This window comes from Cricetulus griseus, chromosome 3 (genome assembly GCF_003668045.3).
Source record: "Cricetulus griseus strain 17A/GY chromosome 3, alternate assembly CriGri-PICRH-1.0, whole genome shotgun sequence".
Classification (NCBI taxonomy): domain Eukaryota; kingdom Metazoa; phylum Chordata; class Mammalia; order Rodentia; family Cricetidae; genus Cricetulus; species Cricetulus griseus.
Window position 1 is genome coordinate 18,256,994 of NC_048596.1, and position 14,413 is coordinate 18,271,406.

At 35.2% G+C, this 14,413-nt stretch overlaps 1 protein-coding gene across 3 annotated transcripts in view; it reads left to right on the forward strand.

The window, feature by feature from the left end:
* Hpse2 (heparanase 2 (inactive)) overlaps positions 1-14,413 on the forward strand; it is a 585,409-nt gene that overhangs the window by 68,263 nt on the left and 502,733 nt on the right. For 2 of the 3 annotated variants that reach the window (XM_035443067.1, XM_035443068.1), the window contains exon 3: positions 4,336-4,497. The exons of the other annotated variant lie outside the window; for it this stretch is intronic. In XM_035443067.1, the coding sequence (XP_035298958.1) occupies positions 4,336-4,497 (162 nt within the window). The remainder of the gene's footprint in view (positions 1-4,335; positions 4,498-14,413) is intronic. 3 annotated transcript variants of the gene reach the window in all.

Genomic DNA, 14,413 nt, shown 5'->3' on the forward strand with positions numbered 1-14,413 from the left:
TTTCCTCTATTGTATCTTCAGTGCCTGAAATTCTCTCTTCCATCTCTTGTATTCTGTTGTTTAAGCTTGCATTTGTGGTTCCTGATTGTTTACCTAGATTTTCCGTTTCCAGAATTCCCTCAATTTGTGTTTTCTTTATTGCCCCTATTTCAGATTTCAAGTCTTGAATCGTTTTCTTCAATTGTTTGATTGCTTTTTTGGGGGATTTCTTTAAGGGATTTGTTGATATCTTCCAATTTTTGGTTTGTCTTTTCCTCCATTTTTTTTTTTTTTGTTGTTGTTGTTTTTTGAGACAGGGTTTCTCTGTGTAACTTTGGAGCCTATCCTGGCACTCGCTCTGGAGACTAGGCTGACCTTGAACTCACAGAGATCTGCCTGCGCCTGCCTCCTGAGTGCTGGGATTAAAGGCGTGTGCCACCAACGCCCAGCTTTTCCTCCATTTTTTTTTTAAAGGGAATTTTTCATTTCCTCTCAATGGCCTCAATCATCCTCATAAAGTTACTTTTTAGGTCCTTTTCTTCTATTTTGTCTGTGTTGGGATGTTCTAGTGGTGCCGTATTGCTCTTTATATTGTTGAGTGTGTTCTTCCGTTGTTGTGTACACATCTATTCCTCTAATTGGTGTAGACAGAGCTTGTGCTTCAGGGGTTCTCTCTTTCTCCAATTGGTATAGTTGAGGTCTGTGGCTCCCTTGATCACTCCTTCAGGCACAAGCAGTGCCGAGCCTCCGGTGAACGTTCCTCCTGGTAGAAGTGGGCCCAAAGCTCAGGTGTTTGATCCTTGAGGTGCAGGTGAGTCTGCTCCTGTGGTGGACACTCCTCCCGTTGGAGGTATAGGTGTGGCTGAGGCTCCAGTGGTTGATGTAGCAGTGGGTTATCTCCAACTGAGAAATGGCAGTGAATGCTGGCTGGGACACAGGTGATCTTTCCCAGACGAACTTCTTGTGTAGTTTCTGGAAGCTACTGCTATCGTTTCACCAGGTGGGAGCTCCTTGCTTCTAGGCCTGAGGCTCAGGCCTCCCACTGACACTGCTCAGGGCCTGAAGCTTGGGCTTCCCTTTGAAGCTGCTTCTGGGCCAATGGTACAGCCCTGGAATTTCTTACTTTTATCTTTCAGTTCTTCGTAATTTATATTCAGCTGTTTTCCTGTGTTTTCTCAAAGGTCATTGATCCTTCTTGAAAACCAGTTTTTTGAATTATTTATCAATTATTTTATTGATATTAATATATTTTGAAGCAGTTCATAGAATTATGGACCTCTGGTAGAATCGCGTTGCTTATGATTTTTCATATTTCTTGTGTTTCTATGTTGGGAATTGCACATCCATTAATTTTGATATGTCTTTAGCTTTTAGTCATAAGTCTTCTTTTTTCTACTGATATAGTATTGAGCTTAATTAAGTGTGTGTGTGTGTGTGTGTGTGTGTGTGTGTGTGTGTATTTTATGTGCATGCACCAGGGTCAATGTAGTTTACGATTGTGTTGAATTAATCTTCCTGTCTTTAGCTGCTGGAATTATGGGTATGTGCTGCCATAATCAGCTTTGTTGAGCTTAATTCTAATTGGATCATGTATTTTTAATTTTCCTGTGATTTCTGGGGCATATTTGGTGGGTTCTGATTGTATGTGTACTTTTAGAACCTTAGTTACCTAGTTTGTTTGTAGGGCTCAGGTAAGTGTGGTCTGCCTGATGGCTATTTGATAAACAAATATAAGGTTTTTGTATTACTCCTTTAGACTTGTTATCACTGTGTAATTTGAAAAACAGTGTTAGTCACCTATGTTATTATCTTTTGCACCTGGAGGAATTTCAGTAGTTGTATAATTTTTCCCTCTTTTTTTTTTGATATAGAGGTAAATATTCAGTAATCTATATCTTTTCCCTTAAAGTATGTACCTCCTTGGAGTGGAGTGTCAGCTGTAGGCTTTTGTCTTTCATTTCTTTAAGTATCCACCTAAATTTTAGCAAACTAAGTTGTAAACAGTATTAATGCAATTTCTATCTATTGGAATGTATATATCTCAACATCATAACACCAACTTTTTGTGTTAAATATGTTAAGTTTGATCTTTAGTACCATTTTGGAAAGTAATAACCAAAGTAATTTGAATTTATTAAAAGCAAATAAGTTCTAGAAATAGTAAAAACAAAACAAAATGACCCCCAACAAAAAAGAAGCTCAACAAAGCTATTGAAATAACACCTACAATACTAATGACCCTAGAAAAGAAATTAGAAGGGAAACCACTTTAAATTACTTATATTAATGAAAATATAATTAAATATAAGAAGAGAAAAAGTATGAAAACAAGAAAGGACAGAATAAATTCTGAAGTTAAGTAAATAATAGATATAACTAGATAAAGATTTGCAATAATAGTGGGAGGAAACAAAGCAAATCTAAAACAACCAAATACAGAAAAAAGAAAAGAAAAAATATCAAAACTAGCCAAAGGTTCTTCTTTTCCAAGGAAATGGGGATATCATCTCATTTATTTCTAATTAATATTTTTCAAATTATGGGTTGGTAGGAGGACAGTGTAATATGTTTCTTCTCAGAACCAGGCAAACTTATTTTCCAGAACTGTGATGTCTTTGCTTCAAGGGGATCGGCAAAATTCTATGATAAGACTTTCATTCTCTGTAGTAGAGGAGGAGAGCACAGTACAAGGGAGTGTATTGAGTTTGGGTAATATTGTCAACAATGTCTGCCACTACCGTTGATAAGCTTGCTGGGAGGATTCAATGGAATAGTCTAAAATGTAAATAACTTGAATAATTAGTCATTTTAAATAAATACTTTGATTTAAAATGTAGAGAAATTAGTAATTTAGGTAAATACTTTATTCCTCTTCTATCAGGTAATCTTAAAAACCAGAGTGGGTCTTTGACTTAATTCATGTGCTTTGTTAAGTCTGATCTTTAGTACCATTTTGGAAAGTAATAACCAAAGTAATTTGAATTTATTAAAAGCAAATAATTTCTAGAAATAGTAAAAACAAAACAAAATGTAAGTCTCTTAAAATCTGAGATTAGTTATTTATGTCAATTAGCTAATTTTATTGCCTATTTTTATAAATTAGTACAAATATAGTTAGGCATAAATAATACATCATTTCCAACTGGCTCTTGTTTTATCTAAGAACTAGAAAAGACCATTTTCAAATCGGGCTAATATTTTTGGTCATATATCCTAACCTGAATTGGGTTGAGTTTCTATTTATAGATAGGATATTCTTTGGCTAATAAAAGCCTGCTTGTCCAGAACAATTACTACCCCCCCCCATGCCGTGTTCTGTCCTGTATTTTCTGGTAGGTGTTTTTGGCCACTGCTGATAAGAACTCTTTCTGATTGGTATACTTACTATGGGCATTTTTATCCCATTTGAAACCATTAGCATCAACAGTGTCAGAGCTCTTTTTGGTTCTTTCCCATAAAATCTTTTGATTAGCTATGAAAAATTTGTAAGTTTCTGGAGTTGCTACTCAGATTGCTTTGGATAGTATCATTTGTTCCTATTAGAATCAGACAAATTATATTTTATTTGACAAAAATGAATAAATAACTTTCATACATTATGATATATAGAATGTGTTTCCTAATGATTGGGAAGCATTCTATATGAATGTTTCTTTTTGAGGAAGACTGGTTTCTGGAGGGTATATAATAGCACAAAACCACCCTGAGGTAAAATGCAAACTGCCATTAATGAAAAAATAGCAGGGGGAACGCTTTAGTGACTCGAGCTCTCCGTCTTACTTCAGAGGCTCACAAATATTTCTGGATTGAAAAAAAGATTTCCTGGTCGATTGAAGCTATGTCCCCAGTAATGCATGAAAAATATCAGGAGAGTCCCTGGTCACATAACCCTTAGAATGGCAGTTCTAACTTTCGCTGAATGGTCTGGCTAGAAAGTGAATTGAAAATAAGCCAAATATTTAGAATATTTATTCCTGGCAGAAGGTAGAGGAAGTTAATTTTATAGTTCTTATTTTCAAAGTTGTTTTATTCTTCCTTTGGGAAAATGGCAGATGATGTTTAGAAAAGGCCCCAAAAGGTAAAGAGGTCCTGGAGGTGAGCTAAGAAGAAAAATGTTTGATTGGAGTCTTTAGTTAGACCAGAGAGGGCTAAGTAACAGAAATTACCAAAGAATTGGAAAAAACGGAGAGAAACTTAAAGGATTTGGTATGGAGCTGGAGAAACCGTCAGGCTTATTACTTCTCCATCTTTTCAGTTTGATTTTAAAAAAAAAGCTGGTAATTTACAAATTCTGTCACTTTTATGTGAATATACTTTTTGTTTTGTTTTTACTGCCTGTCACCTCTCTAATTGTAGACATTGTCCGGAGTGATGTTGCCTTGGATAAGCAGAAAGGCTGCAAGATTGCCCAGCACCCTGACATTATGCTGGAGCTCCAGAGAGAGAAGGCAGCTCAGATGCATCTGGTCCTTCTGAAGGAGCAGTTCTCCAACACTTACAGTAATCTCATATTAACAGGTAATAGAGCCTTACAGCATTATTATTATTGATGACCTCTGTCAGGTAGCAAGTTAATGCTTGGGAGGTACTAGCGTGACATCCAGATGAGTCCACATCTGCCTGTTTTAAACCACTCTGCTGCAATTTAATTGTAATGACTCTTCTCTTCCTATAAAAAATATTTCTTGAAGTTTGCAATGGTTTTGGTTCAAAGTTATGGATGATTCTTTGTTTTTTCAAATGACAGAACCAATGGAAAATTAATGAAGTCTTATGAAAATACAGCTTTCTAAATGTGTGCCAATAGGTTTGAGAGGATTACTAAATTTGGAATCTTTTTAAGAAGTAGCTATTTTCCTCTTTCTGCTTATGCCCTTTCTATGAACTTGGTAAATATAAAAACAAAGTGTAAAAAAGATAATGATCTTCAGGCAGAACGGAGAATAATATTCTATTTCTGATAGTGTTTGCAAGTATCTGGGGATTTGATTTTCTTCTTAAGCGTAAAGAGATTTCAGGCTGCACTGTACTTGCCCACATCCTGGTTCTAGAAATAAATATGAGTTAGAGATGCAAAGGAAAACAGCATTTTGCAGGACTGCCTAGAAACATTTTTGGTAAAGAATATGCAAGCTATATATTTTGTTAGGCTTTGTAAAGATCTTCACAAGGACTCTAACGTGAGAGTCCTTTAGGGCAAGACGAACTAAGATGGTGTCAGTAGCCTTCACCTTTTTTTGGACCGTCTAAGGTAGACTTGATGACCAATTTGAATGAACTTTTAACAAGTCAAAATTGCGTGCTTTCTTTTGTTTATGAATGGCTAAGAATGAAAAAAGTTGGAGTATCTGAAAGTATGAACATCTCATTTACTTTTGTGAACTCTAAGTTAGGAAAATTTTAACTTTTTTTACAGGCTTCCTGGCATTTCACCAGGAATTGCTGAGTGGCAACCAAATTGTTTTGCTTTTGAAAAAGCACAAGACTCTTCCAACTTTTCATCTTGTACCTGGTGGAAAACCCAGCAGCATGAGATGAAAGCCAGATTTAAATGTGGCTTTGGTGAGCAGAGGCGAGGCTTATGGATTCCATAAGTATAGGCTGTGTTTGCTCTTTGATAGGTCATTAAGGAGGGAAAACTTAAAAATGATTTATGGCCAATGCATGTATTTCCCTAAATTGGTTAGTAAGACTGAGTTTAAGTTTAGATGTTTGAAAAGAACACAGATTTTTTTCTTCCAGGTTTCCTTAACTTATCCAAAAATGTGTATACATATACATATTTATCTCTTTTCAATTTAGAGATTAAAAATGAAATGTTTTTATTCCCCCCTTATTCTAATAATTTTAAAATTGTATTAGCTGGGTCATACCCTGTGTTCTTTATTATGGCACACAAAAGACTTTAGGGTAATTCTAACCCTAAACTGTGGATCCAGAGTGTGGCTCAAAGGCATATTGTCTTTGAAAACACTAGTGTTGTATTGAGTTCAATGGAATCTTTCTAATTCTCAGTAACATAATCCCTTTGGATGTTTATTCACAGTTCAAACTGTTGGAGTCAACATTGTCAACTCTTACCCTGACAACTTGCTTACTTTACGCTAAACAAACGTACCCTAGAGAAGAGCCTCTTTCCTGCTCTCACTTCTCCCAAGCTGCTTCAAAGCATCCTCAGGCACTCTCCACATTTTTCACTCACGTGCATTTGTGCAGAGGTGGTACCTTGCAGCAGACAGAGCATTTGCTGTGCCCTCGTTTGTTTACATGAAAGTTCAAAAGGTGTCGGTTCCAGGTGTCGGGGAGAGATGGAGTCATTTCGGTTTAGTACCAATGGTAAAACTATTTTAATGTCCTTTAACTAAGTCTTTGATTCTACACAGTGTGGTTTTCTAATTGTTATGAAGTTTAATCCTTGATTTCTTGTATAAATCTTGAGAACATGGTCTCCAGACAGCTAAACATAATATTTAAACGTAACTAAACTAAGTTTTGTAAATATTTCCCTTTTCGGTGATGAATGTACATTGGTAAGGAGGGTGAAGTTGAAGGGGCAGAGACCACTCAAATGAATTGACTGTCTTTACCAACATATTCAGAACACCTACTTGAGGGTTTCTACTTGGTGATAGTCTACTTAGTTTTTCAATAGTTCTGGCATAGTATATGAAATGTTTACAATGAAAGTACTTAGAAAACCAGGCCACTAAAATCTCAGGAAAAGTGAAGTATATGGTTTTGAGTGTATAACAATTGCTTTTGGCAAGTTAGTGGTATATATAATGTTTGAAAGGTGAGGTTGTTAAAAGTATGTATTCCAAATCACAAGCAGATCCCTCATCTGTAGGGGTTCTCTCTTTAGCTGATGTTAACGTTAGCCTTGGCTGAGGTGAGAATTCTCACTTAATAGCATGTATTTCAGCTTTTAATCAGCTACCCTTCAGATGAGGGGAAATGATAATCTATGTTTCCAGGTATTCTAACCACTTACTAAAAATAGACTTTTTAGTTCTATTGATATCTCAGTTAATAGAAACTAACACTGAAAAAATCAACTTCAATGCATTATTTTCCTCATTACATCATATTTTAAATATATTTATCAATGATACTTTCCATTTATTTATTTACTTGCCTGTTTAGTGTGTCTATATGTGTATGTGTAGGTCAGAGGACAGCCTTCAGGAGTTGGTCCTTTCCCTCCACCTTGAGGGTCTCTGGGAATGGACTCAGGTCATTAGGCCTGGTAGCAAGTACCTTTATCCAGTGGGAGCCGTATTGTCATCCTTTTTCCAGTGCTGTCTTACTTAATGTTCTCATTTGGATGATTTGCTTGGTATTGCAAATATTACTAGCTTTGCCTAGTGTTGAAAGTTTTTTTGAAACAAACACTTCATTTTATTGGAAGGTAATGGAGACATTTCAATGCGTTAAAAAAGGACCATTTTAAATTGTGGTGAGTCGTGTCCTACAGTTTTCATTCAAACTTGCTGACATGGATATGGATGATTATATTGAAGTCTCTTTAATATGAGAGTAGTCATTGTGCATATCACTAAAGGAATAGCAAACAGCAGGAAGAATGGAGACTAAGAGAGAAGGATCAAGTCTTAACATTCCTGTGCTCTCATGATTTAATATAGTAGTGCTGTGTAAAATTGTTGACATGTTCTATTATATACATTGTGAATTAATCTGAAGACTAATTATAAGGAATGACATTAACATGTCTTTAAAAAAAGTTGAAATTTTCTCTTCCCCGCCATCTTTTTCCCTTTTAAAGGTGTGAAAAGAACATTTGTGATAGATCTTTGTAATCATATGAAAAAACAAAACACCCGAGTCAAGACAAACAAATCGATATTCTAGAATTTTATTTAGAACACTCATTACTGGAAGTCGAGGAATGTATTTGTGTAGTGTTTTGAATAATACATAGAGCATGGTGAACGATACTGTAATGAGTTCAAATTTAAACAATTATTTGTAGTATGACATCACTTAGTCATTTCTCTGCATATGGAAAGCTTGAAACCAAGTAGCCATTAAAATGGATGGCATTACTCTACTCCTTTTCAGTATTTATTTTATGAGGAATTTTCTCATGTATTGGATGCCAGTCTTAGCCTTTATCAGACTCTGAACTAGAGTGAGGTTTTTTTTTTTTTGTGGTTGGGTTTCTTGTATTAGTGTAGCAAGTGAATTGAGCAAAAGATTCTATTTCTATGCTATAGCCCATTTTGTGGACATTAGTTGAGCAAATTAAGCCATCTGTTTTTAGGTTAGTGTAAGGCTACAGTAGCCCATTAAATACAAAAACTGTTTTTGATTTGAATTCTCTTTGTAGCATCTTCTTGATAGTCCAAATTTAAAGAGACTTCCCAATTTTTACTGTTATTTACCAATTTTCTGTACCATTAACTTGACAATTTTGTATAAGTTTAAAATAACTTCTGACACTGTTTATTGATTAATTAATTAATTTTGCTAATGATTTAAAGAAATTTATTTATATTTTCTAAGTAATTCCAGTTGATTTTTAGTAGAGTGAGTCTAGTTAACCATTGGGTTTGAGATTTTAGGGGATCCAGTCCCCCCTTTACTCATTCATCTTTTCTTTTTTGTCCTGCTTGATACGAATCTACATAATTTACCTGCACAAACTGTGTCATTAAATACCCCATGTTTTCTTCTTCTTTCCTCTGTATGCTTGAAGCAGCCTCATCTCTCTCATTTGTTATGTTCTCTTAGCTCTTTCAAAACCATCATTTGTAGCCCCTTTGTATATTAACACCACATTTTGTATTTATATAAAGGGGCAAGGAAATACCTCTTTTGAAGACATTTTGCTTTGTAGGACAGAAAGGACATTTGTCTATGAGTATGAATCCAGGTAGTTGTGATTTGAGGTACAGCATGATGAAAACCCTAGATAGCAGGTTTTAATATTAGTTCTTCTCCCCTCTATGGTGTTTATTACCAACTTTATGAAAGAAGGTAATATTAATGTTTAAATATTACCTTGAAAAGTTATTAGTCAGAAGTATTTGTGATATTTATTTGCATATTTATTAATATAAGAGGGAAGTGATTTTCTCATAGTAAATTATTATGCAGGGCTAGAGATTGTGCTACATGAATATAATACATACACACACGTATATATGACTATAAAAACAATAAACATTTTCAGTTTGTTCCACTGTATTGGAATTCTCCAGAGAGACAGAACCCAATAGGATAGTTGCATATATAAATGTTTATGTATACACAGTATATATTTTTATATGTTACATATAACATACACATACATAGGCAATAATTTATTAAGGAAATGTGATTGTAGAGACAAAGGAATCCCATGACAGGCTGCCTACAAGTTCAAGGCTTTGGGATACTGGTAATGCATTTCAGTTCAACTCTAGAACCTTAGGACCAAGGAAGCCAAAGATGTAATACTCAGTTTGAAGCTAAGAAGATGGGAGGGTGGAAAAAGATTGAGAATCAAAGAGAGAAGAGGGGGAGACAAGGGAGAGAAAGGAGGAAGAAGAGCATAGGTGGAGAGAGGGTAAAGAAGGAAGAGAAAGAGAGATGGAGAATGAATTGCTTTTTTTTCTGCTCCTTTTGCTCTGTGTAGGTCCCCAGACAATATGATAGCACCTAGTATTGTTTAGGGCAGACATTTTTCATTAACTATGGTCAGACTTATGTTCCAGTCTCCTATGGAAGCATTTTCAAGAACACACAGAATTAATGTTTTACTATTTTCCTAGGTATTTACTAATTTGGTCAAACTGGCATCAGAAATGAACCATCATACCCTTCATCATCTGATATATTTAAGAAGTAATTGAGAGGTGAAACCTCTATGTTATCCTACTCTTTATATACATGCTGGAAGTAGTTAACAGTTGTTACTATTGAAGCACACTTGATGTGAATTTGTGCTTTTGAAGTAAAATACACATTTATTCAATCTCTCCTAATTCCTAATGGTGGTTTGAGTTTCAGAATAAATGAATGAAATTAGAGTTTATTTAAAAATATTTTCAAGATCTTTATCCAGGATAGCAATTCTCAGGTTTGAGAGAGTAAAGATTTCTCTATTAAGAATCAAGTAAGAGCTTGGTGTAGTGGCACATACCTTTAACCCCAAAGAGAGGCTGGCAGATTTCTAAGTTTGAAGCCAGTCTGGTCTACAAAGTGAGTTCCTGGACACCCAGGAGTGTTACACAAAGAAACCCTGTCTCAAAAAACAACAAAGCAAAACAAAACAACCCTCCCAAAATCAAAACAAAAAAAAAAACAAGTAATAGAACTTATTTGTGCAATAAAGAGGATTTGTAGCTGCTCATTTCCTGTATGAGTGGGGAAAGAATAATCAAAATAATTTGATTTAATTTCAAGTAGTATTTACTAAGTGCACACTGCATAGTACTATTTTCTGCTGGCAGTCACAAATACTGTACCATGTATTCCATAGTCAGGCTTCTTCATGTTTCCGTGTCAGTTGTCACCAGTCACCAACCAGACCATAAAGAGTATGTTTACTTGGCTCATTTGTAGGCCATAATTATGAATGTCATTACCGAATACTGTTAGGTCAATGACATCATATCATGAGTGATTGGCCCTTATATCATGATGTTACATTTATTTTGATAATATATTTCCTCTCTCTCTTTTGTGATAATTAGGAGCTGCAAGGACAAGAAAACTGGAAGGGATTGTGTCATTCAAAAATGTCTGCACTAACTAGTTAAACATAGAATATTGTGAGCATATGACTAGTTAAACATGAGCACATGACTAGTTAAACATGGAATATTGTGAGCACATGACTGATTTTTCTAAGGCAGATGATCTTCCTGGTCTTTTCTGCTTAGTCCAGTGGTTGTCAGCCTTCCTAATGCTGCAACCCTTTAATACACGTCCTCATGTTGTGGAGACACCAACCATAAAATCACTTTCATTGCTACCTCATAGCTGTAATTTTGTTACTGTTAGGAATCTTAACATGAATATCTGTGTTTTCTGGTAGTCATAGGTGACCCCTGTGAAAGTATCATTTAATCCCAGAGGGGTCACGATCCACCGATTGAGAATTGCTGGTTTAGTACACGGAACAATTCAAAGTTCTCTTCTTTCCCACTTTATCTAAGAAAAGTCTTCCTCTGATAAATTAACCTTGCTTTCTTGTTGTAAAAGTAATGAATGTGTTGAGGAAAACTTGGCAACTCTTTGTACCAAGTGACAACAGATAAACTGAGTTCCCTATAAGTTCTTCATGAATATATTCAACCAACTAAAGATCAAAAATATTAAAAAAACAAGCACCATGTCTGCATTGAACACGTACAACATTTTCTTCTCATTATTCCCTGAATAACACAATGTCATATAATTATTTACAAAGCACCTATGTTGTGCCAGTATACTATGTGCATTAGTAAGCTTTTCATTAGGATCACAAATGCTTGACATAAAGCACTTATTAAGGAAAGACTTTTATTTAATTTTCAGTACTGAAAGTTCAAAGTCCAAATTATGTTTTGAAGGTTCTGTTGGAAGGGCCACCTCTTGCTTGATTCAAATGATGGATGGTTATGTATATATGGAGTTAAGAAACAGAGTTTTGGTATTCATAGGGAAACTTGAAATCCCCATGAAATACTAAGAATAACAATGTATGTATTTTTGCATATTTAGAAGTAATTAAAATATGTGATGTGTGCAGTTGTAGACATATTTTTATATTTAAATTTTTATGTCAAAAAGAGAAGATGCTGGATGATACACATGTATGGAGTGCTAGAATCTCTGGGAAATAAATTTGTAATTGTAAGAAAGCAGCCTTTCTAAGATGTGGGTGGTAGCAGGAAAACATTAAAGAAAGGAAACTTCAGAAAACAGAAGCAGAGAGTCCAGAGTCCACTTTGGAGGGCTTGCCCTCCATTGGGGAGTTCTCCCAGTGTGAGTGCAATATCAGAGAAACCAGGTTTTAAGACAAAGCTAGAGCCTAAGGAAATTCATAGTGTTCTTTCAATAATAATTAATTGAGGGAATCAAGGAGGAAGCAGGGGAGAAGAAGGGAGGGTAGGGATAAAGTAGGAGAGAAGTGGGGGAGATCCTCTTAGCACTCAACCAAAGCCAAGTGGTAACAAGAAGACCCTTTTAAAAAATCCTGAGTTTTCCAGTTGTGATATTGAGTATTTACATTCTATCTTTATTTCAGCTTGTGTTCTCTTTAATGTTTCTATCTTCTTATTGAATTGTTCTCATCATTTCATTCATTCAGACTTGTATTTATATTTTCTTGGATATCACTCAGTGTTTATTATTATCCTCTCAGAGTTCAGTGTTTTTGTTAAATTCCTTGATCTCTTTAATAAAGTTTATAATTTTTTTCCCTTTTTGATTCTGTGTCCTGGGATTTGACTAGGCAGTTTTTATTAGAGAATATTCTGTAGAGTTGGTGGGATATTAGAATAATATAAGCAAGTATAAAAATAAATGCAATAGGAAGGTATAAAAATTGATCTTCTCACTCATGTATTATTACTTGGGTTGGAGGCTTTTGTATTTCAAGAAAAAATGTTTTGAGTAAATAAATCTTTCAGCACACGTTTACTGAAGGCATGAAGTGACAAGCTCTACAGTGCTGCTTATGTCGTCACCACTGGGTTTTGTACCTCTTTAGGACAGAAACGGAATTAGGTTTCTTTTTACTGAACATTGTAAGCATTGTAGTGGGAGAGAGAAGGAATTAAGAAATTATACTTCCTGCAGAGAATTCGTAGTCATGAAATACAACTAATGGAAGTCTTTGCATTTCTGAGGTGTCTTAAAAATTTACACTTAAATTGCTATTTAAAACACTGAAATCAATTAAGAAAAAGACATGGAAATATGAAGGAGGAATATATAAATGTATAAAGAAGAAATGACTGACAGTGAATTGTGTGGGACAATGTTAATCAATAGAATAAGCATTCATAAGAAATTTAAATAAACAGAGTTCGTTTGGAAAATGTCCTTGACAAGGCAGCAGTGTGGTTCTGGAAGCAAAAGTCCCTTCATTGGCAGCTCACTCTGGCAACCGGAACAAGTGTCATTAGTCTGCGTTCTCATATCTAGCCTCAAGATTACCTCTTAATATGTATAACGGAGGAAGCCAAACTTCACAGTGTTCCATGAGAAACTGGAACTGAGAAACAGCCTTTGAGTTATATCTACCACAAAGATGTGGGCCTGGTTGGTACCTGTGCCCCGCAACTACAAGGAGTCACTTGGAGGTAAGGGTACTGTCCCCATGATGGGCCGCAAAGAATCAGGCCTCCACTGCTCTAGTTCCCTGGAGGGGAGTTGCATATATAGATGTTATACCCCTACCTAGACCTTTCTCCTTTACTCCTCTCATTTAGTAGTTAATTTCAGTGTTTTATGCCAGTTTTTGTTCTGTCTTTTCTGTTCCCACTAACGTTTACAGTTAGTCTGGTGTTGGGATATTCTCTTTGGCTGGAGCCACCTTATCTCCTCCCTTTCATCTTTATTGTTTCCTCTTCTATTCTATTTACTCTTCTGATTTTTTAAATTTAATCTAATATTAACTGCTAGACTTACTCTGCTTATCTCCTTTTTTTTTTTACTCCGAATAACAAATATCTTAGTGTATACTATACTTCCGTTGGTCTTTTATTCTCCTCAAATGTTTTGAGTTGAAGAAGTGACTGATTATTCAGCTATTACTATATTTTTGTAGTGAGACTATCCATGGGAATGGTTATTTACACAGATAGTAATCTGCATTTGGGATAGTGCTAGAATAAAGGCCTAGTGCCCTAAGCATGCGGGCTGGGGGTTTTGCTATTAAACTACACTCCCATCCCGTGTAATAACACCACAAACTGCTACAACCTACTCACACTTGAATACTGCAAATACTGCTACTGAATTAATGTGGGTGATTTTTTAAAAATCCAGACAGTGGCCTAATCCCAGATTTGTAGAAATAAGCATGAAAAATCAAAGGTAACATAATTTTTCTGAAAATTACCAAATTCATAGTAATGGAATATGAGCCATATTGCATGAAATTCCAGACAAAGAACTGAAAAGAATGACTAACTATGTTTAAAGAAGTTGAAAGAGGACATGAATAAGTCTTAAATGAGTTCTAAGAGGACAAATTTTATGAAACAGTAAGAAAGAGGATTCAATAAAGAAAGGATGGATTCTTCACTGAATCCCATCCAACCTATAAGGAATTAACACCATGCTTTTCAAACTATCACACCAAGCAGAAAGGAAAGGAATGATAATGAACTAATCTACAAAGCTGAACTGGAAAAGGAAACAACAAAGAAACTTGTAGGCTAATCTCTGTGATGAACATAGGTGTAAAAATTCTCAATAAAATACTTGCAAACCAAGT